The sequence below is a fragment of the Ovis aries genome, chromosome 19 (assembly GCF_016772045.2).
Source record: "Ovis aries strain OAR_USU_Benz2616 breed Rambouillet chromosome 19, ARS-UI_Ramb_v3.0, whole genome shotgun sequence".
Lineage (NCBI taxonomy): Eukaryota > Metazoa > Chordata > Mammalia > Artiodactyla > Bovidae > Ovis > Ovis aries.
This window is the reverse complement of record NC_056072.1, coordinates 59,688,507-59,715,389: the sequence shown is the minus strand read 5'-3', so window position 1 is coordinate 59,715,389 and position 26,883 is coordinate 59,688,507. Positions and strand designations below refer to the sequence as shown.

The following is a 26,883-nucleotide window of genomic DNA, read 5'->3' as shown; positions in this document are numbered from 1 at the left end:
ACCAGAGCCCCCGTCAGCGCCCGGGGAGAGGGGATGCCCAGGACGTTCCCACCTCACCCAGGTCAAGACATGGAAAACAAACAGCACCCGACAGGAGGAGCCGGCAGAGGAGCACGCCCCAGACGAGCAGGACAGACCCCAGCAGCAGACCCGAGTGAGGCGGGACCGGCCGCCCGCCGCAGGAGTTCAGAGCGGTGACTGCGGGTGGCCCGGGACTCGGGGCAGAGAGACGCGCAGGGCGGTTGAGACTTTCAGGACAGCAGCAGCGCAGTAAACCCAGGGCCCTTGGAGGGACGGCCTTGGGTGGGGGCGCGGGTGTCCGCCGTGAAGTGGGCCTGCACCCACGACCCCAACACTGGGTTCCGGCCCAGACAGCGCCTCTCCCCAGCTCTCAGCAATACTGGCCCTGGACCCGGGGACCAGACCGTTATGAAGACCCAGTTCCCGCAGCTCAGTTCCAGAGGGCACAGGGCTCCGAGGGTCCCCCGAAGGCTGGCCGTGGGCCGACAGGCTTGGAGGGTTGGGGCCGGAAGAGCCACCATCAGAATCCCTGGACACTCACCCTGGGTGCCCTGTGGGACAGGAGGTGGGCGGGGACGGGCCTAGGGCTGGAGGGAGCCGGTTGGCAGGACACGCCTGGGGCTCGGGGGACGGGATGCAGGCGGACATGCAGATCGCTGCCTCAGCTGCGGGGGAGCTGGGGTGGGCGAGGCAGCGGGACAGCCCCAGGTCGGGGGACCAGGGCGTCTTCCTAACCCGTCAGGAGTCGGGGGCCCACAGAGCATGGTCAGCCAGGAGGGTGCCCGGAGTCGATCAGACAGACAGGCAGACGACAGCTTCAGAAACCGTGGTTTATTAGGGTTAGCTGTGTGGTCCTGCACTACCTGTTACCCGACGCACAGGGCCTCACTGGCAGCGGACGAGGAGGGAGGTGGCTGAGCCGTGGGGATGGCAGCAAGCCAGGAAACTGTGTGGAGTCGCTGTGGTCCTACGGGGGGTGTCAGTGGTCGGCGAGGGGGGTGGGGGCCTGCGGGGTGTCTGAGCACCAGGGCCGAGGGGGCGCCGGGGTCAGCACCCCGTCCCCACCAAGAGTGGGCCCAGGGGGCCACGGGCAGCATCTCCTGGAAAGCCCGTCCGCACAGAACCACTTCCTGTGGCCCAGGCGGCCTGAGTGACGGGCCCACACGGGCTCGGCCGCCCGCCTCTCCCTGGCCTCGGTGCTCCGCCCGCCTCAGGGCCAGGCCTGTGCACACCCGGCTCCCCTGCCCCGCCGAGGGCCCGGCGGGCACGGCCCAGGGGCTCCGGGTTCAGCATGGCAGGCGACCGACTGAGCGCTCGCTGGTACTGCCAGGATGGGGCCCCAGACACGGCCACCTGCACCCTGACTGTGGAGGGCGTGCCCCGGCCCGCCCCGGTGAGGAAAACAGTCCCGGATCCGAGGAACATCTTTCAAATGGGGCGATTCTTTGACCAGATGGCTGAAGACGGCTGAATGTGCACCTCTGAAAGCTTTCAAAGAACATAAGTCCGTGCACTGAAAGGCTCCTGGTCAGGCCACGTGCCTGCCCGGCACTCGGTGTGGGAAGCGGCCCGCCGTGGTGGCACGCTTCCGCATGAGGCGCAGCGGTGGCCGGGTGTGGGCTGGTGCGTGGCGTCTCTACGGCTCCTCGGTGCAGGAGGGCAGCGGGCGGAGCCCCCAGGGCGTCTTCTCCATTTTTTTTCCTCCTCCAAAGAGAAACAGGGCGACGAAGCCGCTCTCCGTGGGGACCTGGCCCGACCCCCCATGAGCCCACAGGGCTCCTTCACTGGGGGGCCCGCTCTGGCTCAGCGTGCGGTGGGGGGCCCTGGAATGGAGGCAGGGGACCTCCCCAGAAGAGCAGGGCGCAGCGGGGCAGCAGCTCCCGACACTGGAGGACTGGGGCGAGCGCCACCCAGCCCTACGTCCAGGGGCCGCGCCTTCCCCTCCTGGGGCGCAGGGCCCCCACCACGCTCACATGGACACTGACAGCACCCCCTTGGCGGCAGGGCCCCGATTACCACACCGGCCAGAACACGGAGGGGTGGGGGGCACGGGCAGGGCACCAGTGAGGGGCAGCTGCGGGGGCCCCAATCACCCTTCCTGCTGGGGCCTCAGGCAGGGCACGGCCTGGGACCGGCTCCGGCCCCTGGAAGTGGCTCCGCCGTCAAGACCCCCGCTTCCCGCCTACGGTCTCCGGGTCTGAACAGACGTCCAGCACAGTGGCCCTCCGAGCGTCGGGTAAGCAGTCGGAGCAGCGGCCGCCCCCACGCGCCCAGGCCCCCGCCCCCCGGCCCAGCCCGGCCCCCAGGGCTCACAGAGCCGACAGGCCAGTGTAGGCCCGCGGGCACTTCCCAGCCTCTGCAGGCACGCAAGTCAGCCTGGGCAGTGGACCCGCCCCACGTCCCAGGGCCAGAGGAGCACAGGCAGGGTGCGGGGTGGCGGGAGGGCACCCTCCAGTTATTGCTGGGGTTGGGGGGGGGTGGTTCTGGGACCCTGCAGGGCAGGAGAGGCGGGGCAGGGCTCCGTGTGGCCTCAGGCCTTCCAGGACGTTCTCTGGAAAATGCCGTGAGCTCCAGTTTTTGCATAAAGCGTCCACCGTTTAAGGCAGATGCTGTGGTGGACAGCCTGACAGGTGGCGAGACTGTCTGAGTCAGCTGTGCTAGGGGTTCCTCCAGTCTGGGGGGGGTGTGTGTGTGTGTCTCAGCCACGTCTGAGAAGCCAGCCCCTGCCCTTCCTCTGCCCGCCTGCTGACAGTGGCCCCGCAGCTGGCCGGGGGGCTCAGGGCGGGCACCCTGCGCCCGCCACCGCTGTCCTTTGCGAGACCCACGTGTTTATCTCCCGGAAGACGGAGCTGGTCACCTCAGGAAGCTCTTTGTGGAGGATGTGGTAGGCACCTTCGTAAATCTGCAACCCGGAGAGATGGGCGGTCAGGACCACAGCGGGTGGCGAGGCCCCCAGAGAGGACCCCTGCCCTGTGCCAGGGCTGGTCAGCAGGCAGTCTGCAGACGGACGCCCCTCCTCGGTCGCAGGCCCTTTCCTTCAACACCGTCCCCCCGCCACCCCGCCCTGTCTGTGCTCGTCTCCCCGCGGGACCCCAGCCTCCCCCACGCGGTGGTCCTGGCAGCACGCGGCACCCCGAGCTGCAGGCTGCTGTGGCCGTGGGATGGGGGGGCTCTGGCCTCCTCCCTTCACGGCCCCCCAGAACCCTGTCCAGGCCCCAGGCTGTAGGAGCCGCCCGTGGTCGACGCCTCAGAATCTACATCTCCAGTCCCACCTCCTTCCGGACTCTCCACCTGTGTAACCAGCAGCCTCCTTGCCGTTCCCGGCAATTTCTAACAGGCGTCTCCACAGTCCTTTCGCTGACCACACTAAAATCACGTGACAGGAAACTGACCACCGTGACCGCCGCTGCGTGTGCGGCTGGGGGCGCGCAGCATCCCAGGCGGCTCTGCAGCGCACTCGCCGTGACAGCGAAAGCCTGGCCCCGCCACACGCCCGCTCCAGGCCCTGCTTCCTGCCCCTGGAGACAGCGCGCTACTTTCTCTTCCTTCTTTCTCCTGGCCAAGCTACGTGGCTTCCGAGCTCTCAGCTCTGCGACCAGGCCCCGGCAGTTGAAAGCACCGAGTCCCCACCGCAGGGCCACCGCGGGGTCCCTCTGCCATCTACCGCGACGACTTTCGTCAGCTCTGCTCGTTTCCTGGGGGTGGAATGGCACGCACCCTGTGCTCTTGTGAGCGGCTCGTTTCACTGAGCACAGCCCTCCTCCAGGCACGTCCATGCACGTGGCACCCCCACCCGCCCGCTTTCCGAGGCTGAGTAACGTTCCGCTGTCGGGATGGACCCCACTGGGCTCTTCGGGCCCGCGTCCATCTCGGGGCTGCTGTGAGCACGGGGTGTAGACCTCTGAGCCCCCGCTTTCAGTCCTCTGTCCCGGTTTCAGGAGCGTCAGAACAGGACTTGCGATCCCCAGGGCCGCCTACCCCAGATACCATCTCCTTCCAGCCCGCCCCCATCCCAGGCTCATCTGAGTCCCCCTCTGCCCGCCGGCTGGCCAGGGCTGACCCTCGGAGCAGAGCTGGGGAGGGGGCGGGTGGGCACAGGACTCAGGGCAGAGCAGAGCTACAACCCCGGCCCCCGCAGTAGGCGCGGCCCTGCAGTGACCGCCTGTGTGCCCGTGGCCAAGCAGGCAGCCCCAGATCGGGCACCCATGCGGCCGTGCCCGAGGGGAGGGTGCCAGGGGTGGGAGCCATGCGCACATGTCCTGAGGCTCGTCTGCCCCACCAACCGCCCAGAGCCCCTCCAGACTTGGCCACCACTCAGTGCGGACACAGCCTGTGGGTCCGTGCTCTCCCCGTCCCTGCAGCCAGCCAGCTTCCCGGTCTAGAGGGAAGACACGGGCGCTCCCCGGGGAGTGAACGGCCAGCCGACGCCTCACCAGCACCCGGGACGCGCCTCCCGAGGGCAGGACCCCGGCCTTCCTGATGCGGGGCGGCGGCAGCTGCTCACCTTGAGTGTCTTGTCCTGGCTCTTGGCCGACTCCATGAGCAGGTAGGCGCCTCTGCTGTCGCAGAGGCGGTCGGCGGAGCCCTGCAGCAGCAGGAAAGGCAGCGTCAGCTTGGGCAGCGCCCGCTCCACCCGCGACACCGCGTTGAGCAGCTGGATGCCAAAGCAGACTTTGAGCCCCGCCCGGCAGACCAGGGGGTCCGAGTTGTAGATGTCCACCTGCGGGGAGAGGGGTGTCCGTCAGACCCCGGGGAGCCGCCCCCCGCACGGCGCCGGGCGCCTCGGCTTCCTGCCGGCCGGCCCTTCACCCTCCCTTCCACGCACAGGGCCCCCAGACAGGCTCAGCCTCAGTCTGTGCCCCTTCCCGTAAGCACGTCGTAGGCTGGCGTCGACGGTTTCACGTGGCGACAATACCGTGGTTGGCGCGGGGGTTGGCACGGGTCCGCGTATGAGTCTCCCCTGACACAGGGTCACCAGGGTTAACCCGCTGAGTTGCTAGGGGTCAGTCAGTGCAGGGACGGGGGCCCAAGGAGGCTTTGGGCTTCATGCAGCAGCCACCTGCCGTCCCGAGAGGCCGGTCCACTGCCCTGTGTACCCAAGGCCACAGCCGCCCCTGTGCCAGACACGCTGGGCAGCCAGGTCCACCCTCCTGAGCCATCCGCCTTTCAGGACCCCCTCTGACACTGGCTCTGCCTGCAGCTCGGGATCTGAGCCAGCCCTGGGGGGCTCCCTGGCCCTGCCCTTGTCTCTGGTGTCACTCCACCCACCGCCGAGGGGACAGCGAGGGGCCTGCTCGCTGGAGCAGAGACGGGGCAGGTGTCTCAGACCACATCCTGCCTGAGTGTCTTGGTGTCTGCCCACTGACCAGCTGCCAAGCCCCTTGGGGAAATGGCTCTGGGTTAACTGCTCGGACAGCCCAAGTGGCTTCCTGCCCCGGGCCCTTTTCCCACGCTGGGGGCACAGAGGCCCTGTGCACACGCTGACTGGCCCCGTGCACATGCTGACGGGCCCCGTGCACAGGCTGACCGGCCCCGTGTACACACTGACGGGTTGAGACCTGGGTGTCGGGGGGAGGGCAGGCCAGGTGGGCGGAGGGGGCCGCCAGGAGGGCAGGGCAGAGCCCACATCCCCGCATAGGGCAACAGGCTCAGGGGACCAAGCCCCCTCAGGTAGCCAGCCCACCCAATGCCGGCAGCCTCTGCTTTCTGAGGTCTTCCTAGACCCGCCCGAGGTTCAGTGTCGCACGCCGGACAGGAGGCAGACGGGGCCTCCCCCGCCAAAGCCAGGCCTGCAGCACCTGAGCAGCCAGCCCCCACCCTAACCCCAGAGAGGCCTTCCTGGGCGACCACGTCTCCGTGACCCTCTTCCAGTGACCGTCAGAGTGGACAGGCCTCGAGGGGGAGCTACAAAGCAGCAGCACGGGGTCTCTGAGGGGTCAGCCCGGCCCGCGCACGCAGGCGTCCTGGCCGCCAGAACCCTGTGGTCCTGCAGGGGGGAACGCGGGCAGCGGCGCACGGACCCTGCCTGACCTCTCAGAAAGTGGAGGTCGCTCAGTCACGTCCCACTCTCTGCGGCCCCGTGGGCCATAGAGTCCACGGAATTCTCCAGGTCAGAGCCCCGGAGCGCGTAGCCTTTCCCTCTGCCAGGGCATCTTCTGAGCCAGGAATGGAGCCAGGGTCTCCTGCATTGCAGGCAGCTGAGCCACCAGGGAGGCCCAAGAACCCCGGAGTGCGCAGCCTTTCCCTCCTCCAGGGCATCTTCTGACCCAGGAATGGAGCCGGGGTCTCCTGCTTTGCAGGTGGAATCTTTACCAGCTGAGCTGTCGGGGAAGCGCAGAGCCTCTCTGGGGCTCAGAGATGTTCCCGCCAGAGTCGCAGGGGGCGGAGGGCAGGGAGTGGGGAACACGGGGAGGGGAGGAGGGGAGCAGACCTCTATGCGGGGCACCGGCTGAGCCAGGCCCCTGTGGTCACCCCTGCGCAGAGGTCTGTGCCAAGAGAGGCTCCTCCTGCAGCTCGAGGCTTATTTGTAAGGCACTGGCAGATCCTCAGCTGCTGGAAACAGACGAGTCTTTTGTGGGGATAAGCCGTGCGGGGACGAGATGCAGAGCAGGACCGGCCTGCAGGGGAGTGACAGCCGGGTCCGCAGGGGCGGCGGGGGAGGCTGGGCCTGTCTGCAGCCCTGGGTGTGATGATTCGACGCCTCAGCGTGGCCAAGGCCCCCAGGCCGTGGGCAGGCGGCCTCCCGGCCGCGTGGGCAGAAGCCGCAAAGGCCACAGGAGCAGGGCGCGATCCTCAACGCAGGCACGCCAGAAGCGCTGGGTGGCGGGGGTGGGTGCCTGGAGCGGAGGCCCCTGCAGATGTGAGTGGGAGCAAGGCCAGCCCCGCCTCGGCCCCCGGGGGCCCGGAACTCGCCATACGGCAGGCCAGCGTGCGTGCCAACCAGCCAGGAGGCGCTTGGAGCGCGTCCTCGTGCAGCGACAACACAGGCTGGGTTCTGGAAGGCAGACCGCCTCGGCACAGGACGGGGCGCTCCCGGCGGAAGAGCCGGAGGGGGCTGGGGCCCTGCCATGAGCAGTCAGAGGCTCCTCCTCCGCGCCTTCCCCGCCGGTGGCCTTGGCCGGACAGCCGCGTGGAACATCCATGGCTCTCCCGAGTGGGAGGGCCTCACAGCATTCTGGGGAAGCCGCGGTGGAGGCTGGATGCTCAGTACCTCGACGAGGTTCAAAATGTGAGGAGAACGGAGAAGAGGCTGAGTGGCAGCTGCTGTTTCCAGGTTGCAGGGCCAGGAGCTCCGAGGTGAGAGTGGTTGAGTCGCTCCAGTCCTGTCCGACTCTGCGACCCCGGGACCGTAGCCTGCCAGGCTCCTCTGTCCGTGGGATTCCCCAGGCACAGTTAGAGGGGTTGGGTTGCCATCTCCTCCACCGGGGACCTTCTTGACCCAGGGATTGAACCAGCGTCTGCTGAACCGGCAGCTGGATTCTTCACCACAAAGCCCGACATAGGTTCAAATCCTTACGGAACAGCTGCGAGTCCCTGGGGAAGGGACTTGGCCTCTCTGGGCTGAAGTTTCGTGAGACGGACGTTCTGGAGCTGTGGCAAGAAGCAGGGCAACCAGACAGCGCCGCGGGCAGTGCTGAGACCACGCCGGGGGGCCCTGCCTTTCCTCCGGCGCCGGGGCCTGTGTGCGCCCGCGGGTCCCAGGCTGTCAAGTGCGGGTGGGGGGTCATGCCGCCCATCCTGGCTGCCGCAGCGAACCCCAGAGATGAGCCCGCCAGGGAGCCTGCGTCTGCACCAGCCTGCAGCCGCGCCCCGAGTCCCGCTTCAGCAAGCCCGACGGGCCCTCAGTGCCGGGCCTCAGGCCTCAGGGCTGCCGGGCTGCAGGGGAGACGTCCCGCGGAGGGCGAGCCTCAGCCGACTTGGGTCCTCGAGGTGTCTGCTCCGCCCGTTTCCGCTCCCCCGCCCCTCGGCGCTGCTATTTTTAAAGCTCGGCAGAATATGGAAAGGGCAGCTCCCAGCGCCCGCTGGCAGGAGCTAATCCTCTCTGCTCCCTACAATCCTGTACTCCAGCCGGAGCCCAGGCTGCGAGTCTGCCCAGCAGGGAACCTGAGCGGTGTTTCTGGAGCGCCCCCCCCCCCGTGGACACATGGCGCTGTGCGACCGTGGACGGGGACGCGGCGGTGGGCACGCAGGGAAGCCCGCCCGCGAGGCAGTCACCCAGACGCTTCCTTCGCTGTAAGGCCTTCGGGGACGTGTTCGTGATTTTACAAAGGAGACAGAAGCTCTGAAATCTGCTCCTTTCAAACTGAGAGCGCTTGGAATCACCTGGGTGATCTTTTTCTCCTCCTCTTTCGCCCGGGTACTCTCAGCTCTCGAAAGGCCGAGGTCCACGCCCCGCCCCTCCCCACGCCCCCCACGCCCCGCCCCTCCACCCACGCCCCGCCCCTCCACCCACGCCCCGCCCCTCCACCCACGCCCCGCCCCCGCCGCCCAGCACAGCTGCTGCAGTTGCGGCTGTTCCGTCTCTCAGCCGTGTCCGACTCTGCAGCCCCATGGGCTGCAGCGTGCCAGGCCTCCCTGTCCATCACCAAATCCCGGAGTTTACCCAAACTCATGTCCATAGAGTCAGTGATGCCATCCAACCAGCTCATCCTCTGTCGTCCCCTTCTCCCACCTTCGATCTTTCCCAGCATCAGGGTCTTTTCCAATGAGTTGGCTCTGCATCAGGTGGCCAAAGTATTGGAGTTTCAGCTTCAGCGTCAGTCCCTCCAATGAATATCCAGGGTTGATTTCCTTTAGGTTGGATCTCCTTGCAGTTCAAGGGACTCTCAAGAGTCTTCTCCAACACCACAGTTCAAAAGCATCAATTCTTCGGCACTCAGCTTTCTTTATAGTCCAACTCTCACATTCATACATGACCACTGGAAAAACCATACCTTTGACTACACACACCTTGGTTGGTAAAGCAATGTCTCTGCTTTTTAATATGCTGTCTAGGTTGGTCATAGCTTTTCTTCCAAGGACCAGAGTCTTTTAATTTCATGGCTTGTGATGATTTTGAAGTGATTTTGCAATGACTTTGGAGCCCAAAATAAAGTCTCTCACTGTTTCCATTATTTCCCCATCTATTTGCCATGAAGTGATGAAACTGGATGCTGTGATCGTCATTTTTTGAATGTTTAAGCCAGGTTTTTCTTTCCTCTTTCACTTTCATCAAGAGGCTCTTTAGTTCTTCTTCACTTTCTGCCAAAAGGGTGGTGTCATCTGCATATCTGAGGTTGTTGGTATTTCTCCCAGTAATCCCAGCTTGTGCTTCATCCAGCCTGACATTTCACATGATGTAGTCTGCACAGAAGTTAAATAATCAGGGTGATACTATCCAGCCTTGATGCACTCCTTTCTCAATTTTGAACCAGTTCGTTGTTCCATGTCCAGTTCTAACTGTTGCTTCTTGACCTGCACACAGGTTTCTAGGAGGCGGGTAAGGTGGTCTGGTATTCCCACCTCTTGAAGAATTATCCACAGTTAACTGTGATCGACACAGTCCAAGGCTTTAGTATAGTCAATGAAGCAAAAGTGGATGTTTTCCTGGAATTCTCTGTGTACGTACCAGAACCCAGGAAGAAGAAGCAGTGATCCCCAGAAGATACGGAGCCAGACTTGCCTGTGGGGGTCTCTGGCAGAGGCGTGGGTCGGCAGTGGCCTGCCGCGGGGTCGGGGTCACAGGCAGCAGCAGTCCTGAGGAGAGCAGGGGCTCCAGCCCCACCCGTCAGCAGACGGCTGGATTAAAGATTTACCAAGCAAGGGCCTGCTGAAGCTGAAGCTCCGTACTTTGGCCACCTCATGCGAAGAGTTTACTCATTGGAAAAGACTCTGATGCTGGGAGGGATTGGGGGCAGGAGGAGAAGGGGACGACCGAGGATGAGATGGCTGGATGGCATCACGGACTCCATGGACGTGAGTCTGAGTGAACTCCGGGAGATGGTGATGGACAGGGAGGCCTGGCGTGCTGCGATTCACGGGGTCGCAAAGAGTCGGCCACGACTGAGCGACTGAACTGAACTGAACTGAACTGAGCAAGGGCCTGCCCATCAGAGCAAGAGCCAGGTTCCCCCACAGCCAGTCCCTCCCATTGGGAAGCCTGCACAAGCCTCTTACTCGTCTCCATCACAGGGCAGACAGAATGAAAACCACCGTCACAGAAAACTACCCAAACTGATCACATGGACCACAGCCTTGTCTAACTCAGTGAAACTACGAGCCGTGCCGTGTGGGGCCACCCAAGACAGATGGGTCACGGTGGAGAGTTCTGACAACACGCGGCCCACTGGAGAAGGGAATGGCAAGCCACCTCAGCGTTCTCGCCTGGAGAAGCTCTGAACAGTGTGAGGAGGCTGATGCAGGAGCCAGTGGCTTCACTGGAAACCACACATTTGAAACAGAGGCACCCTTTGGCTACCGCAGCTGGAGGAGGCCCTGCCCATGGGCCTCACCTCGCAGTGACCCTGCACACGGAGTGGTGGTCCCTGGCACCCCCGCCCACCACGCGCGCCGTGTGGACCAGGAAGTACAAGTCAGGAGCTCCACGCTCGTAAACCCCAGCTGCAAGGACGTGCCAAGCATAGACTGTGAAATCAGAGGCTCTGTGTCGCAGCTCTGCCCCAACTGGCTTGCAACCTCAGGCAAGGCTTACCCTCCGAGCCTCAGTGTCCTCATCTGTGAAATGGGTTCATGTCGGCCCCGCTCCCGTCAGGACTGGCTCTAATGCCATGCTTCTCACCACACAGGTCTGCCTCTTGGAATGAACATCTTTCTTTACTCAAATATTCTCAATCCTGGTGGGTCAAATGTGGCTCCAAGATGGGGGTTTGGAGGGACTGCTTTTAAAATTAAATTCTGATTCAAATGGGGTGTGGATGACTGGGCGGACTGGCTCCCTCTGGAGTCCCGCCCAAGCCAGACTCAGCAACAGTGGGCTCTTGAGGCCGGGGAGCTGGAGCCGTGGCCTGAACATCCCTGCCTGCGTGTCTGGGGTGACTCCCACCCAGCTGAGTGGCTCAGAGGGCCAGGAGGCCACATTCCATCATGCTGCCAGACCCCAAGGAAGCCAGGGCTGACCGGCAGACACGACCCCCCCAGCTCAGCGTCCTGACGGAAGACGGGAAACTGAGGCAGGAGACGACGCGGCGTCACGCTCCCGTTGTCCAGGGCACGGCCTGTCCAGCGGCCGTGAGCCTGCAGGGTCCTGCCCCCCAGACAGAGCTCTCAGGCAGGCGACCCCGGGCAGGCCCTGGGACCTGGGGAGTGCCTGTCTGCCCCTGCGACACGGGCCACGGCGGTGACTGAGGACGAGACAGCCACCTGGCCTGGAGCTCGAGGGCCCATCCTTGCAGGCTGCGGACGGGGCGCTGGCCCTTCACCAGAGGAGTGGGGGCATGGTGCCCTGACCAGCACCTTCACGGACCGCCCTGGCCTCCACAGGGAGCCGTGGACACAGACGCCGGCCTGACTGGCGCCCCTGGTGCACCCTCCAGCTGTCCTCCTCCGCTCTCAGGCCACGAGCTTGGGCAGGGTGACACTGCCCCCGCTCCGGGACAAATAACCAACTGTCCAGGGGTAAGAAGCAGCCCTGGGATAGGGCACAGCTTCTGAAAGAGTGACACAGCCCAAGGACACAACACAAACCAGTTAGAACCAAATGGGAGCAAGATGGCAGACAAGACCAGACCTCAATGCTCAAGCCACAGGGGCAATGGCCCAGCAGAGGCGCCACGACGGTCCCATGGTGAGGACCAGGGAGGGCGAGTCTCCACCCCTTCCCCAAAAGAGCCAGAGTGGCCCTCCTGCTCATTAGCACACGAAACGCCCCAGCCTGTAAACCCTAACCGCGCCACACTTCGCGGCCGCACTCGCCCTGCGCGGTGGCCCACGCTCTGCCTGGGGAGGCTGCTTCTCTCTGTCTGGGTAGACCCACTCCTTACCCCTCACTGGGTCTCCCCTGAACTCTTTCTGTGATGAGACATCAAGACCCTGAGCTTCATGAGGCCCTGAATCCAGGTGCTGTGGGTTTTGGCTGGGTTCGGGTCCCAGCCGTGGGACTGACCCCAGTCTGAGGTACACGGTTTCAGAGCTGCTGTTGGAAGGCTCTGCTGCCTGCCCACTGGCTGCTGGTGGCCAGCTTCGCCTCCACTCGGGGAAAGTCTGGTTGGGAATAAGGCCAAACCAAGGGACACATGAGGTAGGGGCAGAGAGACAGTGGTGCTAAGACTCTGAGCCCCTGGACCCAGCCGTGCCTGGAGCCTCCCGTTACATTCACCAACAAACCCCTCTTTCTGCTGAAGCCACTCTGAACTGCTGCTGTCCCTCACAAGCCCACGAGACCTGGCTGCCGCACACACAGCCCCACCTGGTCAGGCGCCCCCCACACATGGGCACAGCTTAGAGAAACACTGCCACCCCTCCCACCAGACCCTGCAGCCAGACGGCACCTGACGCGGAGCCTCGGGGGAACGGCTGCAGACAGCCGCGGCCAGGCCGACGCCCGGACTCCCCCCAGGCCTGGGCCGTGGCCGGCTCCCCCCCACCAGCCCCAGTTGCCCCCAGTTCCTCAGAAAGACTCACCTCTGTCTTATTCCTCGAGAGCACACTGGAGTCGATCCGGCCCAGGGACATGTTCGGCAGGACGAGGTTCAGAACTTTCGCAGCGAAGACCTGGACACAAGGGGAAGCTACGGTCAGCGCCGTGGGACCCCGGCCCAGCCACCCCGCGGGCTGCCTCAGGCCACTAAGGAGAGGGACACCCAGACGGGCCGTCAGCCGGGCCTGATCCCGGCCGGGCAGCCAAGGACCCCTGCTCGCCCCGCCCAGATGGCCTCCCGGGCCTGGCTTTCGGGCTGGGAGGGGGCGGCCGGGCGGGGACGGCAGCAGCCATCTGCTTCCTTGCTGCTCCCAATGTGTGCGGCCACCTTCCCAGACCACTCTGGGCGGTGATCTCGAATTTTCTGCAGAGCAGAAGCACCCAGGCACCCGAGTTGAGGCAGGACGCGCCCTGATCAGAAGGCACCGCTTACTGTCTTGGGGCAGAAACCGCCACCAGGCCAGGCAGAGGCGGGGCAGCAGGGGGGCACGGGCCTGGCTCCCGGCATTTGCGTGCACGGGGGCCTGTGCACCACCGGCCTGTCCCTCAGCTGCCCACGGGGTCGCTGTGTGCCAAGGCGCCACCACGCAGTAGGCACTTAACACACGCTGTCCCAACGTGATCTGGACTGAGGTCCAGGCCAGCCCCATCCCCACCCTCCCAGAGCTGGTGTTTATCCAGGAGACGCGTGAACCGGCTCTCACACGTCTGCGGCGGGGCCAGCCGTTTCTGTTTCTGCAGACACCCAGGGAGGAGAGATGCTGTTTCCAAGGCGAGCTGTGAAATGCTGAGATTAGACTCGCTTGGAAAGCGGTGGGTGGTGAGCCCCGGGTCTGGGCGGCCGTCACAGGGCTGACGGGGTTCTGCCCCTTGGCTACCAGTGACCGCGGGGTGTCGGCATGGTCCCGGGGGCTCCTGTCTTGGGATCTCTACACGGATGCCCTGAGGGAAGGGCTGACCATCATTTAAGAAACGAGGACACAGGCTGAGCGCCACCACCCGGGCCGGCTGGACGGGGCAGACAGAGGCTTGGGGTGCGGCCGCCCCCGGTCCTGTCCCTCCAGCACCCCCACACCCCGAAAGCTCGCTCATTGGCCTTCAGGGGCCTCACAACCTCTTGCACAGCTGGGCCCCAGATGGCCGGGGACCCACAGGGGCGACCTCTGACCTCACCACAACCCCACGCTCAGGTCCTTCCTCACGCATGTGGACCGGTGGCCTCCAAGAGCTGGGCATTTGCCCACCCAGCCCCAAACACCCACGATCCAGCCCACGTCAGGCTCCCGCACCCGTTGAAGTGCCATGGGTTGGACAGGACGCATCTGGCAGGGTCAGGGGTCAGGCTGGGAGTGGGCCAGCCCCAGGCTCGCGTACAGGCCGGGGAGGGCTTGAATTCTGGAAGGAAGGGATTGGCTGCTTCTGAGCAGACAGGACGGTCTGTGGGCTCCTGGCTGGGGGCTCCTCTGCAAGCCCGACCCCAGGAGCCGAGATCTGTGCCTCCAAAGGCCAGAGTGTGAACAAGGCGGAAACGGAGGTGAAGTGCTCCAGGTGCAGAGAGGGGACACCCCGGGCACCCCACCTTCACCGGCCCCGCCCCACGGGGGTGGGCTTTCGGGGCGCGCCCCCTCCAGGGACAGTGGCCTGAGGGAGTCATGGGGGAAACGTCACGTGGGGCCCAGAGTCTGCTGAGCGGCTCCGAAGCTTCCTGCTGTTGTTGACGACCCACCACGGCTCCCCGGGGATGCGGGGGCTGCAGGCTGACTCTGCGGGTGTCCCCGTCACACCTGGGCCCCTGGGAGCCGCGTGTGATGGGACCAGGCCGCCTCCCCCGGCCCTGCACATCTGACTGCCTCGCCCAGCACGGCCTTTTCTGTCCAGCTGCCCCTTCACCTTCCCTCCCGGACACCCAGCCGCGTCCTGGCAAGGACTCTGCCGCACAGAGCTCCCGGTCTCCCCACAAGCCCCGAGGTCTCCCCCCAAGCCCTGTGCCTCCCACCTGGCTGCGGCACCGGGCAGCCCCCCGCCATCGGGCCCCTCCCTTCCTGACTCCACGAGGGGCAGTGTCCCCGACCCCCACGGGCAGGACCAGGAACAGGGCCACACCTGACCTGCACGCTGCCCTTTCCAAGGAGCCCAGGGTGAGGTGGGCACCCCTCAGACCCTGAGCTCCACGGAACCAGCGGAGTGTGTTCCAGCCACGTTTTTAACAAAACGGCTTTAAGGTCACAGCTGAAAAAAAAATACCTGGGTGCCTGTTCGCCTGCTCCCCACAAAACCAGAGACGGGGAAACGCCGTCTCGCAGGGGAGGTGGGGGAGAAGCTTGGAACCACCACCCCGCACGCACTCTTTAAGGGTGGGCTTGTTTCTTTAGCCTTTTCATTAGAAAGAATCAGAGAGAGTGGCTGACTGGTGATCAAGGAAGCTGGGGTTGAGGAAGGGCCCCAAGGTCCAAGGCGAGGAGGGAGGCAGGGGGCTGGAGGGCCCGCAGACCCCAGGCGGGGAGGATCGATTTGTCCAGGTCCCTGCTGCTTGCCGCCATCCTCTGCCCCAGCACCGTCCACCGAGAGCCCACGGCCACCGGGAGGAGGGGTGGGGCAGTGGCTCACCCACAGAGAAGCTGGCATCCGCGATACAACGGTTCTTACTGTCAACTGGCACACTTCTTCCAAACTTTTTGGAGGCTCCTGCGGGCGCATGGAGAGAGCCCCGGGTCCCGCTCAGGAAGGAGTGACCCAGCCACGGCCGTGGGAGGAGACTCCCACCCTCATCGTGAGGCCAGTGGGCTAAGGCAGGTCCGTGTAGCCACAGAGCCCCCCAGGGCACCTCAGCGCTCACGGCCCAAGGGCAACCTGGGAGCTGAGACCCCAGCCCTGGAGGAGGAGACAGCAGAGACTCGGAACTGGGCAGGCTTGCATCTGACCTCCGGTTCAGAACCCAGAGAGTCTGTGGTCCTCAGTTTCTGTTTGGAAGGAAAGTTATGACCAACCTAGACAGCATATTAGAAACCAGAGACATCACTTTGCCCACAAAGGTCCATCTAGTCAAGGCTACGGTTTTTGCAGTGGTCATGTATGGATGTGAGAGCTGGACTATAAAGAAAGCTGAGCACTGAAGAATTGATGCTTTTGAAGCGCGGTGTTAGAGAAGACTCTTGAGAGTCCCCTGGACTGCAAGAAGATCCAACCAATCAATCCTAAAGGAAATCAGTCCTGAATATTCATTGGAAGGACTGATGTTGAAGCTGAAACTCCAATCCTTTGGCCACCTCATGAGAAGAACTGACTCATTGGAAAAGACCCTGATGCTGGGAGGGATTGGGGGCAGGAGGAGAAGGGGACGACAGAGGATGAGATGGCTGGATGGCATCACTGACTCGATGGACATGAGTTTGAGTGAACTCCAGGAGTTGGTGATGGACAGGGAGGCCTGGCGTGCTGTGCTTCATGGGATCGCAAAGAGTCGGACACGGCTTAGCAACTTAATAACAACACAAAAGTGGGGACAACGAGCTGCAGCCTTACGGGCTGCCGGGAGGCAGCCTGGTGCTCAGACCCTCCAGGGAGAACCCTAATGGCCCCCAGAGGGGCCCCCGTGCGCCTGGGGAGAGTGAGGAAACCCCATGCCACTGAGTGGGGACTCCAGGGGGCGGGGGGATCCCCAACAGTCTCACCCTCGAAGAGGACCAGGTCCACGCCCGACGAGTGAGCAAGCGAGCGAGCGTCCCTGGCCCGCCCCTGGGTGAGCGGCAGGCCCACCCCTATAAGTGCCAGGGACCTGCACAGGCGCCTTTACTGATTCCACAGGTTCTGATGGCTCTGAAGAGCACTGTGAAGCTTCTGCGGCTGAAAGGCTTAGCACAGGAAGACGATCACACAGCTGCTTGCTCCCACAGCGGTGCAGCGGGCTGACCTGGGCACAGGGGCAGAGCTGGGACAGAGCCCGGAGGCTCCCTGGGGGCGGGGTGGTGAGCGCACCCCCAGGCGGACAACAGGAAGCCTGTGTGCCTCGGTGGGGCCAAGGCCCCGGGTGCACGTGGCGGCCGCTTTCGGGGAACGGGTCACAATCGAGCCACCCCCCAACTCCCGGTCTAACTGTATCTGGGCTTGATGACCGGCCCTTCCCGGGACACCACCACCCCCGTGTCCCCTCCAGCCCCCCGGCTCCAGCGCCTCCCGGACTCCGGGGACTAAAAGCAGGAGAGCAACACCCAGATGGGCAGCTGACCCCTGGTGGTTTCGGGGGGAAAGGACGTCCCGCCATGCCCACTGGCCAAGCCAGGGCGCGCGCTGACCTCGAGCGAGACTGTCGCCTCATTTCCCATCTGTGAGCCACACACAGGGCAGTGACGGCGGGGGAGTCACTCGGGAGTGTCTGGGACACGTGCACGGCCCCTGGCGCCTCCGGAAGGGGCGTCTGGGGGCACAGAGTGCTCCCACATCTCCACCCAGGACCCTGGGAACAGCCTCCGGCCAAGGGCAGACAGGGTCACCTGGAGGATCACTCCAGCCCTCACTCGGGGAGCACGTCCAGGGCGACGCCGGGTCACCCTGCAGCCCCGCCGGCATGTCGTCCCAGGGAGGTCGGGGTGCAGCACAAATTAAGGGGCCGTGGGGGTCCCCGTGTCCCCGAGGCGGCTGCACTGCGGCGTCTCCAGGAAGCTTCCCACTGACCCTGACCCTTGTCCTGGGGCCCAGGCTTGCTGTCTCTATGAACTCCCGCTTCCACCAGGATCTGAGTGCAGGGTTGTCCCCACCTGGTCCCCAGGCTGCAGTACCCTAGCCGGCTGGGAGTGGGGCAGGGACCAGCTGTGCTGGGGCTGGGGGCGGGGCTGGCACTCTCACGAGGGGGCGGGGGCACCACCCTCCACGAGCCCGTCTGCGCTCCGAGGCCCCGGTGTTTCGTGCTGCTTCGTGAAATGTCTCCACCAGGACATCAGGAACAGAGCAAAACATCAGTCACTACGCTGCGTCTGACTCTGCGACCCCGTGGACTGTGGCCCGCCAGGCTCCTCTGTCCAGGGGATTCCCCAGGCAAGAATGCCGGAGCGGGCAGCTGTGCCCTTCTCCAGGGGAGCTTCCTGACCCAGGGATTGAAGCTGCATCTCCTGCCTTGCAGGCGGGTTCTTCACCGTTTGAGTCGCTGGGGAGACCCGTGGGGAGCCGGCCGCCGTGAACACGCCTCTGGCCTGTCCAGGAGCTGCGCTCTGGGACGGGAGTCAAGGGCCAGCACCCAGCTCTGCGCGCTGCACCCTACAGCCTCGGGGCCCAGGGAAGCCCCCTACCACACCGTCCACCTCGGCCAGAAGAGGAGTCTCTAGGAACCTGTCTCGGGGGTCCTGAAGACTGAACCTCTGGAAACCCAAAGGCCAGGAGGGGAGGCCTCACCAGAGCACTGATCCCTGGTGGTTTCGGGGGGAAAGGACGTCCCGCCACGCCCACTGGCCGCACGCACAGCACACGAAGGACAGAGGACACGCCCGCCTGCACGCGTGCCCCTCGGAGACGCACACGCCCGCCGCCCGGCCGCGGCCAGCGGGGGAGCTGGGCCTGCGCCCTCTGCCTTGCCCCCCGCCACTGCAGGGCCGCGCTCGTGTCCACTGGAGTCACCTAGAGCCCCACGAGCCCGAGATTTCCTTCCGAAGCTGCTCAGGTCAGGCGAGGCCAGAGAGTGACCCCGGGCCCCACACCCCAGACGCGACGCAGGCTCTGTGGGCCAGCACTGCCCGATCTTCCCTCCCCAGGGCAGCAACGGGCTTCACAGAGGGGAGGGGGCGCCCCTGGGCCTCGGGGGCCAGCACTGCCCGACCCCCTCACCCCGGAGCAGCAACAGGCTTCACAGAGGGGAGGGGATGCCCCCCAGGCCTCGGGGCCACGGGGACTCTCATGAATCCTGGTTAACAACTGGGACCTGCGTTCCCCTGCCCACGAGGACATCTATTAGCACCGGCTGGGAGAGGTCCCAATAGAGGCCTTGCCCAGGAGCCCATAGTCCACCCGAGACTGGAGGGGGCACTGGGTGGGCTCCCCGCCCGGGCCTGGCCGCCCCCATCCCCCGCCCCTGTGCCCTTCATCAGAAACCCCCCAGGATCCTGGGCTCTTTTGGGGTGGGGGGCACGTCCCCTCTGAGGAGACACCCTTGCGGGGGAGTGGACAGCCCTGAGGGCTGGGGGGTGGACCCGGGGAGCCGAGGGTCCTTCCCAAGCCCTGGAGTCCCGAGCATAACCGCAGCCAGCGACCTCCCCGTCCCTGGGGTGAGAGCGGGAGCTGAGGGCACGATTCACATGTGAGCCCGGCAGACGCTGTGCAAGCGTGTCAGGAACGGAGCCCACGGGGCGCCATGCGGGCTCCACCCGGGACCCTGGTCCTGCTCACTCTCTTCTCTGACCAGGACCCTCGGGTGGTCCGGCCGCAGGTTACGTGATCACGACCAGGAGGAGAGGGGGCCAGGAGACCAAGCCCGGGAGCCTCGCCTGGGAGTCTGAATGAACCCATCCTTCCAGGCAGTCCCACCTCCGCCAGACTCTGAAATCCACTGGAGTCAATTTCAGCAAGTCAGGGGTGATTCCCTCAGACAGGATAAAACTCAGAGGAGCTGGCTGTCTGGCCCGTTCGGAGAACTGAGTAGAGGCGTGTTCTCTGCTTCAGCACTCAGAGAGGCCCTGGTTTCTCCTTGGCTCGGTCCAGCCCTGCTTCAAGGTGCTGACTGTTTCCGCTGGACGCCTACGTCCAGGGTTGGGGTCACGGCTGTGGCACTGGGTCCTCAGGGGCCCACTGGGGCATCGGGGCAGGGCCCCTCCGCCCTGTCACCGACCGCAGCCCCCACCTCACTGGCCCTCCTGCCTCTCTGAGTCCTGAGCACTGGCTGGTGGGTAGCAGCTGCCAGCCCGGCCCCCGTGTCAGGGAGAGACTGACCAGAGGGTGGGCCCCGCGTCTCCCAGCCTCCCCGGGTCTCAAGTCTCTGAAACCTGGGCCCAGATCGCGTCAGCATCCCACATCCACAATCTGGCTGCTCCCAAGCCGTGGTCTCTGCCGCTTCCCCAGGGGGCAAAGCCCAGCCCAGCCCGCAACCCGCAGCGAGCTCCACGAGGACCGTCACGGTCAGGAAAACGCCCCCGAGGAGCCACGTGGGTCAGAGCCCCGCGCTCAGCCGTGGACAGCGGCGAGGCCTGTCCTCCTCTGAACGTCCGCCGAGAAGCGCACAGACGGGAAGCGATTTGTTTGTTTGGGGGAGAAAACCACACCTGACTTGAGAAATGGCCGGCCACAACGACGCTCGCTGCGTTCAGACCTCGTCACAACCGCGGGAGAGGCCCCTTCGCCCCAGACCCGAGCTGCGAGCACAGGCCCGGGGCCAGGGGGGCTTGCCAGGGCTCACGGAGCAGGAGGCCCGCTTACCTTGAAAAGTGTCGCCGAGTCTGGGCTGGCGACCACCAGCGGGGAGATGAGGACCATACCCGAGAAGTGGCCCGGCCGCTCCGCGGCTGTGAGGATGCAGATCGCGCCGCCCTGTGGGGAGAGGGGCGTGCGCTGGGCCCAGAGCCTCGGCCTCGGAGCAGGCGCCCTCCAGCGCTGGGTGAGCTGGGCCCGCGGTCACCCTGTGTTTCCCCAGGGCTCCCCAAGCGCAAACGTTCAGGGGATGTAACAAGGTCCCCGCCTGAGGGCTCTGAGTGCCGCAGAGACTCATTTCTATTTCATTTCAAGCCAAAAGCTGGCAGACCCCCAACTCGTCCAGTCCGTCAGGCTTAATATGAGATTGAAAAGAAAATCAGAGGATAGTAAGAGACTGCTACACTTCTTGTTTTTTTTTTCTGGGTTCAGTTAAAGGGCCCAGGAATCCAGGTTTCAAGGAAGGCACTTAGTGGACACGGGAGGTGCTGAAGGCGGGTGGCCGTGGCTATTGACGAGCGGATCTGAACCAGGGACTGAAATCCAGACGCTCACGAGTGCCAGGCCGGGAAGAGACTGGCAGGGACAGGGCTGGGCGGTGGCCGGGCGGGGAGGCGGGGAGGGGAATGTCCCCCAGGGTGTAGAATCCAGCAGCTCAAAGTCCTCTGCTGGCCAGCGAGGCTGGGCGCCGGTAGGCAGGCCTGGCCTGCGTGCTGCTGGTTTGAGGAGACTTGATTTAAAGATCACAGCTCGATTTAAAGACCACAGATGATTTAAAGTTCACAGATGATTTAAAGATTCTGAGAGGAGTCTGTGTGTTTAAAAGGCAAAAGGCATTAAGAACGGCCTCTAAGCACTGCTTCCTGGGGACGCCTGTCCTAGTGGGAACCGCATGACTCTGAAACCGGCAGAAAGCATGGACCGAGGGCCCACCCCGAAAAGCGGGAGCAGACTGACCCTTGGGCCCTGACGGGGAGCAGCGGGTGGAGAAGCCCTTCTCTGGGGCCACCTCCAGACCCCACCCTGTTTCCTGAGCAAACACCCCCCGGGAGCCCTGCGTGCAGCGTGCGCAGAGGGGACACGCCGGCCGGGCAGCGGGCGACCCCTCCATCCCCAGGCGGGCGGACGCTGGGGGCGCTGGGCCCGGGGCCCCTCCGAGGCCTGCACACCATGGAGTGGCCCAGAAGGAAGACGGGCAGCCCGGGGTGGTCCTTCTGCACGGCGTCCACATGCTGCAGCGCGTCCCGGACGAAGACGTGGAAGTCGGACACCACCATCCTCTCGCCTTCGCTCTGCCCGTGGCCGACTGGAAGGGAAACGGGCACAGAACTGTCAGCAGAGGCTGGCGCCCCCCGCCAAGCCCGGCGGTCTCCTCCCGGAACGACCGCCACTCTCCAGGGAGGACCCCCACAACCCTCCCAAGCACGCTCTCGAGTGGGACATTCTCCATCACCCCCCAAACCCATTTCACAGATTAGGAAATGGGAGCACAGAGAGGTTAAGGAACCTGCCCAGGGTCACTCAGCCAGGAGGTGGCGAGCCAGGAGCCGAATGCTGCAGAGCCGGCCCACACAGCCAGGAGGCCTCCCTGGGCCCCCAGCTCCTCGAGCCTCAGGGGCCCCCAGCTCCTCGAGCCTCAGGGTGCACGCCCGAGCACCAGCGTGGCACCGAGTAAAGGCCGCTTCCCGTCCCCTCCCTCCCACCTTCGGGGGTCGAGGAGGGGACAGCCGCGCACCAGCCTGCGGGCGCCAGAAACGGTCTCCGCGAGGCGGCAGCGGGGCTAGGCTGCACCGCCTCCCTCCCGGGCGCTGCCCTCTGCCCAGATCCAGCTGTTCCTTCCCCGAGTCCTTTCTGAGGGCCCCTCCACACGCCCCTCTCTGAGGGATGCTGGTTGCCATGGAAACCGTGGGATGTGCGCGTTCGCAGAGTGCAGGAGAGAAGGCAGGCCTCAGCACAGGGATGCACACGCCTGCCCTGAGGCACTGTGACCGAGCCCCCCACCCACGGACGGAAAGCGGGGCCGCTAAGACCCCGACTCAGAAACCCTCCGTGAGGCCAGACCACAGCCTGTTCTCTGCTGCCGTCCCCCACGTGTGCCCACCGCTTCTGCCCAGCACCCCCGCCTCTGACGCCTCTGAGCATGCAGGCCGGAGACCCCTCCCGTCACCTCAGTGGCAGACCCAGCCCCTTAAGCTCGTTCTCACTTCCAACGGAGGTGAAACGCCCCATCGTCCCCAGGCCGCGCATCTCCACACACGTTCCCGCTGCCTTGCGACCATCACCGCGTCCCCACAGGACGTCTCCATCGCCCCCAAACTGAGACCGTGTGGGCCTGCTGTGGGCGGCCCCCAACGCACACGCTGATGCCCACACCTGCAGCACAGGGGGTGGTGGGATTTGCAGACGCAGTCTTTCAAGAGGGGATTAAGTGGCCCCCCACCAACGGCACCCACTCCAGTATCCTTGCCTGGAAAATCCCACGGACCGAGGAGCCCGGTGGGCTGCAGTCCATGGGGTCGCAGAGTCGGGCACCACCGAGCGACTGACAGAGGCCCCTCGGCCTGGTGTCCTTCTGAGAAGAGAGTAGGCCTCGGACCTGCCGGGGGGCAGGGCTGCACTGCCCCCCCACGAGTGGGGACGCGGGGAGGGCATGGCCGTCTGCACACCGGCAGAGGCCTCGGGAGGAACCAGCCCGGTCAACAGCTTCACCTTGGATTTCCCGCCTCCAGAACGTTCAGGACGTAAATCCCTACCCTGAACATCACTCAATCTGCAGTACTTTGCTATCCAAGCCGCCCGACGTACCCGCTAAACAATCATCCCCAGCCTACTCCCGGCCCTGAGAATGTAGTTCAGTATCGATGTGGACAGAGTATTACGTTTAAAGTCCAAAGTATTGTCAACACGATTATTTTCTCTGTGTGCCTATGTTACTAATCGATACACGATTAGATTAATTTCAAAATAAATTTGTTGTTTACAACTATAAATTTTTCTGTTTCATCTTCCAGTTTAATTCTCTTCTCTGATTATGTAAACATGTGCCTGATACAAAAGTTAGAAAAATAAAAAGATCCGCTCAGCGACGTCTCATCTCCACTCCTGTTTCCTCTTGTTCTCCACGGCTAAACACTATTATTTTCTGTCTTCTCTCAAAAGCATTTATTTTTGCAAAAATAAGAAAATATCTGCCTATCCATATCCCCCCCCTTCTTCCCTTTACATAAACAGTAGCATGCTACAGACCCACCCTATTCTAGCACAGTCTGGAGATCACCTCCGATGGCACACAGACCAAGCTCTTCCTGTCCACCCTCGTGTGGGTGAACCACAGTCATCCCAGCCACCTCTCGCCCAAACTGTGTGTGTGACGTCCGATCCCTGTTCACCAAACCACCGCCTGCACCGCGTCACTGGGGATGGCTCTTCCACCTTCGTGGACTCGCACCTCAGGGGTGCACGGCCAGGGCCAGGTCTGCCTGGCCGAAAGGTGCCCGCAGATACCGTTTCGGTGGGTTGACGTCGTCCACGGGGGTCGCGCTGGGTTGAATCTACCGGCCTCCCAACAGAGCACGTCACTCGGTATCTGGATTCACACCCGAAAAACAGGAGAACGTGCCAGTCAAACATCTTCTCGCGTTTCAAGAGTGACTTGTATTTCTTTCCTGGCAAACTGAGAATTCCTGTCTTTGCTGTTTGTTTTTTTTCTATCGAGGTTTTGCATTTCTTGATATTTAAGAGCTCTGTGTACATGAGCTGGTCATCTGTCCTTCAACTTGACGTCGTGTTTAGCTACGGAAGATTTCTGGGAAAACCGTCAGTCTTTCCTTTTTATGGCTTCTGAATTTTGATTCTCGGTTATGGAGGCCTTCTCTACTGCAGGGCTGTCAAGGAAGTCAGCACTTTTCCTGAGCTCTTTTGCGGTTGTGCTTCTTGGTGGGGGCAGCGCACACACGGCATGAAGTTCGCAGCAGCCCTCGCGAGCGCGCCGCTCAGGGCCGGCAGGCACGTTCAGAGCTGGGCGACGGCCCGCCCCCGCCCCGGCGCGGCTTCGCTCTCCCCGCGCGCCCTGATCCAGCCGCAGCTTGTCGGGGTACCTGCTGTGAGACACGGCTCCCTTGCCTGGGGGTTCTTTCCTTCTTAAAACCGAGGTGCCGCTCACACCACCGGCCAGTGAGCACTGTAGAGCGAGCTGACCTGGGGCGCGCCGCACAGTCCTGGTGCCGTCCAGCGCCTGGCCGGGCTCCGGGCGGCAGGCGCGCCGCAGCTGCCTCAGCAGCCTTCACGAGGCGCCCTCCTCCCCTGCGCTGAGGGCCGACGCCACCCACGGGAGCGCCCTTTTCCGCGCGCGCCTGCCCTGCCTCTGGCTTTCTGCGCCGTCCTGCTGGCGGGCCTAGCACAGGCCAGCCCCGTGGTGGAGCACGGCGGCCTGCGCCCACCCCGCCGGTTCTCAGGCCGGGAGGGAGCCCCGGGACCCACGTGCAGTCCCCGGCGCACAGCCGCGAGTTTCCCCGTGCTCCCCACACTCCTCAGGCCTCTGCCTCAGGCGCCCTGATTAGGGCCCCCTCCCCCGCCACCGCCCCTTCCCCAGGGACCGCGGGCTCCGCGAGCTGGGGGCACACGGCTCTGCTGGGGAGCTGCGCCGTGAGCCAACAGCACGGGCCGCCTGGGACCTCAGCAGGAGGCCGGGCACGCACGTGCCTGCAGGCCGGGCCGTCCTCAGACCCAGGGTCCCCTCCGTGGGTCTGCATGCTCCTCTGGCTCCTCGTGACGGGCTGGCCGGGGGCGGGCGCCGGCCTCACGCCCGCTGAATGAACTGCGGCCACTTCCTCTGATGAGGCTCTCCATCCCCACCACAGGGACAGAGCGGCAGGGCTGGGCGCGCAGTGATCCCTCCCTCACCACAGGCCTTGATCCAGCATGTTCCGCCTTGTTGACCCGATTCTGCTGTGCTCCGTTTTGTTAAATCCTCTGTATTTTGACGCTTTACCGTCTGGTTGAAGCTGACCCTGGAAGGACTGCTGCTCCCAAGATTAGTGAATCTCCGGACACGGGAAAGAACCGACTCGTGAGCTGGCCTGTCACACGCAAACCCACCAGCCCAGAGCGCACCTCCTGGGCCACTCACTGTCCTGTCGCCCAGGCCCACGGACCGCACAACCAGGGGCAGCCCCCAGACCCCTCAGCCCATTGACGGTACCCAAACCAGCCCATCCTCTCCCTGCTCATCCCACCGCACCGCTCCTTCTCGGAGAAACTGCACAAAGCCTCCCGTCCACCCCCCACCGCCTCCCTCTGCCTGCGGTCCAGCCCCCGTGCCTCCTGAGTGGCCCCGAGTGGCCCTGCTCCTGGTTCTGGGGATCTTTGAGAACAATAAACTCTGCCTCCTGGCGGTCAGCTCCGTGCGTCTCCTGATCAGAACCTGATCAGATTTTGACTCCATGAAACCTGATTCCACATCTGATCAAAAGCCAGCCCACGTCCCCGTAAAACACACTAGCACCGTATTCTGTGTCCGATAAGTACTTAAGCCTTTGTGGAATGTTTCAGCAATCTTGTCTCTATCTCATACAAAACATTTCTCCCTCTAAGTGGTCTGGTGGCACCACGTGCTGAAGATTGAGGACCTATCCAGAAAGACGGGGGTCCCGTTAAACCTGGGACTGGAGGAAACGAGTGCCCGACACCCCTCTTCTCAGGGAACCAGTTCTACTTGGGACTCCTTCTCTTACAGACGGAAGAGCTGGTGAAACACAGCCTTGAGTAAGGAGAGAGACGAAGCGTAAAAAACCAGTCACGACAAGACCGGGGGTGGACGCAGCGGGCTGTAATCCGCACAGCCCGCTCCCAGGGTGCCTGTCACACAATCCTCACCACTCTGCGAATTACCTGTGAACTCTCCCCCATTTTCTGGCTGAAAAAACTGACCCACAGACACTGGCAGGAGCTCGCCCCCCGATGAGTTAGAGGGCGGACACAGACTTGAGCGCTGGGTTCAGACCCCGAATCTCAGCTTCTGCCGTCCTCAGGCGGGGCCGAGCCGGGGACATGCAGCCCCAGAGGCCGCCTGCTTGCAGGGCGGGGACCAGCACAGTGCCTCTGGGTCCTCCCTGCTCCCCCAAATCGACCTCGGACATCCCTACTGTTACCATCAGGGCAAGACGCGCCTGCGACTGAAAACACAGGCCGGCAGGGCAAGCCCAAGGGACGCGCTGTCTCCACTGGACGTCAGAGCACGGGCTCCCAGCTTCACCATTCTCCCTCACAGGGGCCCACCACACACATCTCTGGTGAGGGTCCACAGCAGGACCCTGACGGCTGACCACACGCCGCACTGGAGGGTCTGCACAAGCTGAGTTCTCTCCCCGCTGCTCAGCTCCACTCCTCCAGATGCTCCACGCAGATGGAATGCTCCGTATGGACCCAGGCCCTGGGAGCGTCTGACCAGTGAAAGGACGGACTCCCGTCCACCCCAGCAGGGCTGCAGGCCCACGTTCCTGGCCGGCCCACAGGAGGCCAGCAGGAGGCAGGCATGGGCCTCTTGCAGGACATATGTCTCAGCAGCGAGGCAGATGGTCACTGTGGCCCCTCCGGCCTCGAGAGCCACAGGACTGGACAGGAGGAGCCTCGCGTAGGGGTCACGGCTACACGGACCCAGAGGGGAATGCAGCCATTCGGTAGAGCGCCAGCGCAAGCCAGCCTGGTGAGGGGCAGGGAGGGCACCGATCGAGCCCCGGGTCCAAACCTAAAGGGAGTCAGTAGCCCGTCTACGTCACCCGGGGGACACTGGACTGCCACTTTGGAAAACAGCCTGCATCTCACAGGTTTGAAATTCCTTCCTT

The 26,883-nt window shown here is 64.0% G+C and overlaps 1 protein-coding gene across 7 annotated transcripts in view; it reads right to left on the bottom strand.

Annotated features, from left to right (window-relative positions):
• Positions 1–837: 837 nt before the first annotated feature.
• The window catches only part of MGLL (monoglyceride lipase), a 116,528-nt gene continuing 90,482 nt past the window's right edge, over positions 838–26,883 (bottom strand). For 6 of the 7 annotated variants that reach the window (XM_060402710.1, XM_015102506.4, XM_012100294.5 and 3 more), the window contains 5 exons: positions 21,211–21,347; positions 20,051–20,161; positions 12,640–12,729; positions 4,526–4,741; positions 838–2,923 (listed from right to left, as the gene is read on the bottom strand). In XM_060402710.1, the coding sequence (XP_060258693.1) occupies positions 2,798–2,923; positions 4,526–4,741; positions 12,640–12,729; positions 20,051–20,161; positions 21,211–21,347 (680 nt within the window). In that variant the 3' untranslated portion in view covers positions 838–2,797. The remainder of the gene's footprint in view (positions 2,924–4,525; positions 4,742–12,639; positions 12,730–20,050; positions 20,162–21,210; positions 21,348–26,883) is intronic. The other variant, XM_012100296.5, reaches the window with a different exon arrangement.